At 40.2% G+C, this 7,452-nt stretch overlaps 1 protein-coding gene across 1 annotated transcript; it reads right to left on the minus strand.

Annotated features, from left to right (window-relative positions):
• Positions 1 to 5,367: 5,367 nt before the first annotated feature.
• Positions 5,368 to 7,452, minus strand: LOC126693334 (uncharacterized). The gene is made up of 3 exons (XM_050389278.1): positions 7,065 to 7,452; positions 6,666 to 6,895; positions 5,368 to 5,845 (listed from the first exon to the last, which is right to left on the minus strand). The coding sequence occupies exons 1-3, from the start codon at positions 7,432 to 7,434 to the stop codon at positions 5,567 to 5,569; spliced, it is 879 nt and encodes a 292-aa protein (XP_050245235.1). The 5' UTR covers positions 7,435 to 7,452; the 3' UTR covers positions 5,368 to 5,566.

Here is a 7,452-nt window from a genome sequence, read left to right on the forward strand (position 1 = left end):
GCTTTTATGGACACCCCAATGCTGCTCAACAGTCTAGCTCCTAAAGGCTCTTGGAAACATTGAATGCCCAATTCTATTTGCCTTCGGTTGTTTTTGGAGATTTTAATGAGATTACTCATATTGAAGAAAAATGTGGAGGGGTTGAAAGAGATGCAAATCAGATGGAGGCATTTCGAAACGCCTTAGACAATTGTGATCTTTCAGATTTGGGTTTTGTTGGGCAACGATTTACATGGTGTAATGATAGGATTGGTGATCAACGCACTCTGGTCAAACTAGACCGCATGGTAGCAAACAATAGATGGACTGAGCTCTTCCAGCAAGCTAAGGTGTACCACAGGTCTATGTCCTCGTCTGATCATTGTCTCTTAGCCCTTTATCCTGCCCCTCAGCTGAGACGTCGCCAGGGTAAAGCCCAATTTCGCTTTGAATCAATGTGGACTAGGGATGTGAGATGCTGGGATGTGGTGGAGATGGCTTGATCAGTTGATAGCACGATGAGGGATAGTTGCTCAACCCAAGACAGGATAAGAAACTGACAACACCAACTTCAGTGGTGGAGCAAAAATGTCTTTGGCAACCTTAGAAAGCAGATTAATGAGAAGCAAACAAACCTCCAGTGCCTAGAAAAACGTAACACTCTCCATGAAGATGCTGTCAACATTCAAAGGCTGCAAAGAGAGATTAATGAGCTTCTTGAGCGTGAGTCTGCAATGTGGAAGTAGAGATCAAAGTCTTATGGTATCAAAGTGGGGATAGAAATACCAGATTTTTTCACACGGTTGCCTCCCAAAGACGACAGAAAAACAGAATCACTGGGTTAAAAGATAGCAATAGAGTGTGGCAGGGTGATGAAGAGAACATCTAGAGCATCATTTTAAACTACTTCTCTTCCATCTATCAGTCAGACCAGCCTTCACAGTTCAATCCAGTTGTTGAAGCAGTTGAGAGAAAAGTAACAAATGAGATGAACAATTTCCTCCTCCAGACATTCCATCCCGATGAGGTTCGGAAAGCGCTCTTTCAAATGCATCCTACCAAGTCCTCAGGCCCAGACGGTATGCCTCCACTCTTTTTTCAAAATTATTGGAGTATTGTTGGTCAGAATATAACTGAGTGTGTGTTAAATATCTTGAATATTGGTGTGATGCCCCCTAAATTCAACGATACCCATATCTGCCTCATCCCAAAAACCAAAAATCCCCAAAAAAATCACTAAATACCACCCCATAAGTCTATGCAATGTGGTTTATAGAGTCTTAGCCAAAGTCCTAGCAAATCGCCTGAAAAAAAATCCTGCCTGAGATTGTTAGTGAAGCACAAAGTGCCTTTGTCCCTAGGAGACTCATCACAGACAACGTATTAATTGCCTTTGAGACAATGCACCATATCAAACATAGAAGAAAGGGAAAGAAAGGTCTCATGGCAATCAAGTTAGACATGAGCAAAGCATTTGATAGAGTAGAATAAGAATGTTTGGCTAGGGTAATGCAAAAAATGGGATTTCATGACCAGTGGATATCTATTATCAAGATGTGTGTAACCTCTGTCTCTTTTTCTGTACTAATCAACAGGGAGCTAAAAGGCGAAATTATCCCTTCTTAGGGTATTCGCCAAGGGGACACGTTATCGCCATTTCTATTTTTGTTATGTGCAAAAGGTCTTTCGGCAATGCTCTAAAGAAAAGAGAGGTTGGAGACTATTAAGGGGATCTCTATTTGTCGGGGTGCTCCGCGTTTGTCTCATTTGTTTTTTTGCGGACGATAGCATCATTTTTTGTCAAGCTAGTATGAGTGAATGTCAGCGAGTCTGGGATGTTCTCCATGACTATGAGGCTGCATCTGGGCAGAAAATCAACAAGGACAAAACTTCCCTTTTCTGTAGCAAGAACACCGGGACTTCTACTCAAGCTAAAATCAAAAATCTTTTTGGTGCCCAAGTCATCAAGCAACACGAAAGATACCTAGGCCTTCCATCCTTAATTGGCCGAGGAAAAAAGAAGGCTTTTAATAGGATTAAGGATCAGCTTGGCCGAAAAATTGCTGGCTAGAAGGGGAAGCTGCTATCCTTGGTTGATAAAGAAGTCCTCATCAAGGCGGTGGCCCAAGCCACTCCTACCTATACCATGAGTTGCTTCAAGTTGCCTGACTCGCTATGCAAAGAACTCAGCTCTATGATTAGCAAATTTTGGTGGGGACAAAAATCTGATGAGCGAAAAATATCTTGGGTCTCTTGGGACAAGTTGTGTAAATCCAAAGATACGGGCAGCATGAGGTTTAGAGACCTAAAAGCCTTCAACCTAGCTCTCCTAACTAAGCATGGTTGGCGCCTCCTCCAAAACACAAATTCTCTTTTCTACCATGTTTTCCAAGCCAAGTACTTTGCTACCAGGTCTTTCCTTGAAGCTTAACTCGGCAAAAGACCATCTTTTGCTTGGCGGAGCATTTTGGCTGCTAAGAGTGTGGTGAAAGATGGAATTAGATGGTCTATTGGAAATGGAGACAAAGTGAAGATATAGAGTGACAAGTGGATCCCCAACCCCGAAACATACAAGGTCTTGACTCCTATAAACACCCGGATGTATAATGAGAAAGTTTCTGCTCTAATTGATAAAGAAAGAGCTGTGTGGAAATCTGAGTTGGTTAATTCCGTTTTTCTTCCCCATGAGGCTTCAACTATTTTGGCTATCCCTTTGAGCTCCACTTTCCCTGAGGATCGTAGAGTATGGTCTGGCATAGCCAATGGGGTGTTCTTGGTCCGAAGTGCCTACCATGTAAGCCACAAACAACTGTCCAAGATCAATGTTGGGGAATGCTCGAATAACACCAGGATGAAGTCACTTTGGAAAGCAATTTGGAAGCTCCACTTCCCAAACAAAATTAGAAACTTTATTTGGCGAGCGTGTAAAGACATCCTCCCAACTAAAACTAAGCTCAGAGACCGCAAGATTCCAATGGAAGTGGAGTGCGATTTGTGTGAAGGCGTGGAAACAGCGAGTCATACATTCTGGAGTTGTGATATTGTAGCAGCAGTTTGGCAAATGGCTAATGTCAAAGCTCCTGGCCTCATGGCCAACCCACCAAACTTCATGGACCTATTTTGGTGCATAATGGAGGCTTCAAGACTCTACCTGGCAGAGTTCCAAACCCACTGTATTTCTCCTAATGCCCATCAGCCCCACATCCCCACTCTATGGAGGCCTCCTCCACCAGGTTGGTACAAGACAAACATTGATGGGGCTATTTTCAAGGAGCGAGGTTAGTGTGGGATTGGAGTGGTGGTTCGGAATGATAAAGGCCAAATAATGGGAGTTCTTAGCAAAACACTACCCGTTGGGAGCTTTGGACGTTAAAGCCAAAGCTGTTGAGTTTGGCATAATTTTCTCTTGGGAGTTGGGCCTTAGGGAGATTATTCTTGAAGGGGATTCCCAAATTGTTATGAATGTCATTGCCAGTCATGACTCGGGCCCCATTTAGATCCAGCAACTTGTTACTGGTATAAAATCTTGGGTGCCAAAGTTTAGCGCTTGGAAGACACCCTTCACGTGCAAAGAAGGGAACAAGGCAACTCACCTCATGGCTAAACACACCAAACAGATTTCTGAATGTACCATTTGGGTGGAAGTTACTCCCCCTATAATTGCATCTCAAATTCTTAATGATGTATCTGATTTGGGTTTCAGCCCAGTTTAATGAAAGCTTACCAGCATTCTTATAAATAAATAAATAAATAAAACTAATAGGGTTAAAAGTAAAAAGCTTAAAAAGTTAAAAAAGGTTTAAAAAAATTTACCCTATCAATTTTTTTACATCACATAAGGTGGTAATTGCATTGTGCAATATTGCAAATGGCCCTAAGAGCATCCGCAGCCGGGCATGGATATGGCAAATGTAAGATGGGTTTAGCATAAAGGCCTCCAAAATCCCCCACAGCTGGGCTTGTAAAAAGCAAGTATTGCAAAAAAATTTGCAATACTGCTACAGTGCAATTCTAAAGGTAGAATTGCACTGTAGCACAATTGTAAAAAAAAAAACTAATATTTTATTGGGTCTACACTTTATCAATTCCTCCCTCTCTCACCGGTCACACTCTCATCTCCTCTCTCTAGCTTCTTCTTTTTTTTTTTTTTTTTTTTTTTTTTTTTTTTTTTTTTTTTTTTTTTTTTCCAGTTCACCCATTCAATCCCGCCCCTCTCTCGTCCATCTCTTCCCTTTCATTTTTTTTTCCTCTCTATTTTCCCTTGAATCAAGAGTTTGATGTGGTGGCAGATGGGTTTGATGTGGGTTTGATGTGGTGGAGAGCTCATGGGTTTGATGCGGTGGAGGGTTTCAGTGGTGGTGGGGATGGGTGATTGAGGGTGACGGTGTGGAGCTTGTTGTCCGGCGTGGAGCTGTGAGTGTTAACATTAGATCAGATCGGAGAAGCACCAAGCCACAAACGGAGAGAGAGATGAGAGCGGGTTTTGCTGTGAAAATTGGTTTTGCAGTGATGGGTTTTGCTGTGAGAGCGGTTTTTTTTTTTTTTTATTTTTTTTTTCCCTGTTTTGCTGATCTGGGTTGATATGGATGATGGAGGATAAAGGAATGGAGTTGGGTGGAAGAAGGTGATGGGTTTTGCAGCGATGTTGGTGGCGTTTTTTTTTTTTTTTTTTTTTTTTTTTTTTTTCCTGTTTCGCCGATCTGGGTTGATATGGATGATGGAGGATACAGGGACGGAGTTGTGTGGAAGAAAGTGGTTAATGGAGGAGTCTGGAAGGTAGCATGTGGAGGAGAAAATTGGGAAAAAACAAAAAAAAAAAGAAAAAAGAAAAAATATATTTTATTGTGTAAAAATATTATTTTAATGAGTAGAATAGAAAAATAAAAGTTAGGATGTTGAGTGTATTGTAAAATTGTATTGTATAATTGATAAAGTGACTTTTTGGGATGGTAAAATAGGATGAGATAGAATTTCCGGATGTGGATGCTCTAACTATTGCACTGGATTTTTATCTCACGCAAGCACTCTTGCGGAGAGAAAGTGATCAGGTGATTCAAAATTCAAATCATTGCTACAGAACCAATCTCGGTCTACTCACAACATTGCCAAGGGAATTAAATAATAGCATTAGATTTATTTTCAAACTCCAAATTTCACAATACTGCTGCAAGGCCTCTAACACACAAGTAGTGCTCACGTATACGAGTAAATTTACAGCTGATTTGTCCCTCTTTGATTAAGGTTTTAGACAGAACAGCTTACGTGGCAAACAAAACGAATATAACACAAAATTCTAGCGCTCATGGCGATCATAATTCATAGATGGAAAATTGGCCTCTTTGTGGCAATAAATTTGGCTGCTACGAGTCTAATTTAAAGACCAAATCAGATTTCAATCCTCTTGAGCTTCTTGAAACTAGGAAATTGCAATTTTAGTAACAATTTGAATCAATGTTGCTAAGCTTATGATCACATAACATTAAAATCATAGATATAAGTGAAAATGGCAGGTATCACACTGCACAGAACAGCTTGCAGCAAGAATATTAACACTTGTCTTGATAAGACAGTTATGTCTCACTGTCATTCAAAGGGAAGAGTAAATAGGGACACCTGGTAAGCTTTCACCAGCATCAACAATGAAAATGTTGCCCGAAACATATTCAGAAGATTCATGTACCAAGTATCGAACAAGTGATGTCAGTGCCGGATCTGTGATGCCATATTCTCTTAAAGGGACAGTTTTCTTTGCCACCTTATGCAGCCATTCTTTTTCCATAAGACCCTGAGTAATCTCAGATTTGAAAAGGCCAGGTGATATAGAATTCACTCTAATTTTATATACACCCAATTCCAAGGCCATGACCTGTCATAAGTAGAATCAACATTTTATGGAGAAGTAACAAAAGCAAAATCAACACACACACACAATAAGAATACATTTCCTATGGGCAAAGACATAAGAGAGACTGGTTCCTATCTCTAAATAAGTTCAGGGTATTCCATAATAATTAATTTATGATGTGTTCATCACATAGTTACAGGAAAAGGTCTAAAAAGACAACCCAAGTGATAGCACAGTGGCCAGGGATGACAACTCAGTAGAGGTCATCAATCCGAAAGTTACTTTTATAAAAAAAGAAAAAGAAAAAGAAACACACATCTAGGTAAACAGTCAGCAAACAAAATATACCCGTTCCAATTTCATGTAAAAGCAATAATATTTTGTTTGGTCTTTGGAGATGGAAATTACATCTGTTTTGGTACCCAGCTCCAAAGGGGACCAATAAGAAAATATTTAGGACATGCAGTTGAAAATGTCTGACTTGAAGTGAATATCCAGTCTTCATTTGTGTGACTATTCTCTAGGAGTTTCTCTTGGAATTTTCTTTTTCCATTCAATTGGCAAAAAAAATATCTTTAGTTGATGTAATATTTCCTCTTTAATTTGTTTTATTTATAGGAAATGTACCTGATCTTTTCTTGAATCAAAAGAAGTAAATTCCATTTGTTTACCTATTGATTAGTCAATTAACATGAGGATTTTTTCCCCCTGTAGTGCATTCTTCTATGAAGATACTACGATTTTCCATCTTATAGTTATTATTTTGTCTCCAAACAATGACAAAACATGACAATGGTATCATCCCTATATTTTGGAAGAGTTGAATGGCAATCGACATTACCTTTGTCAAGGTGTTTAGGCCTGTCTTTGAAACAGCATAGGCAGCACCTCCAGGCAATTGCCCACGGTCAAGACCAGCAATAGAAGATATGTTTATGATTGATCCTCCCCGCTCTGCATCACGCATGCGTATGCCAATGTATTTTGACACCAACCAGGTTCCTGTTAAGTTTGTTTTGATAACATGATTCCATTCCTCCTCAGACAATTCTAATGGTGATTTCTTAGTACCTAATGTACAAAGCATAAGAGTTAGGCATCCAGGTACCTGAACATTTTGAAATGCTCATAGAATTAAAATAAAGATGAAGAAGCAAATGTTAAAAAAAATACACATAAAATTCCAAGGAGCACAACTGATTTCTTTTTTTTTTTTTCTTTTTTCTTTTTAATTGGTAACCTCTAAATCCAGCGTTGTTGACCAAGGCATGGATGTGGCCAAACACATCCCAAGCCTTTTGTATGGACTTGTCAATAGTGAGACCATCGGCGCACAAATCGAGCTCCACAGCCACAGCTCTTGGGGAGCTTGAAGAAGAGAGGTGATTGATTTGATGACAGAGTGATTGGAGTCTGTCAACACGTCGAGCGGCAGCAATGATCTTGCAGCCAGCTTTAGCGAGATCGAGACAGAAGTCAAGACCAAGGCCTGAGGAAGCCCCAGTCACCATCACCACTTTTCCCTCTAGCTTTCCCCACTCCTCCAACGCCATTTCTCTGACTGACTCGGTGCAATGCCAATGCCTCTCAGATCTCTTTTTATTTTCCATCCCCACGAGAAAACCCAA

This window comes from Quercus robur, chromosome 7, assembly GCF_932294415.1.
Source record: "Quercus robur chromosome 7, dhQueRobu3.1, whole genome shotgun sequence".
NCBI classification, from domain to species: domain Eukaryota; kingdom Viridiplantae; phylum Streptophyta; class Magnoliopsida; order Fagales; family Fagaceae; genus Quercus; species Quercus robur.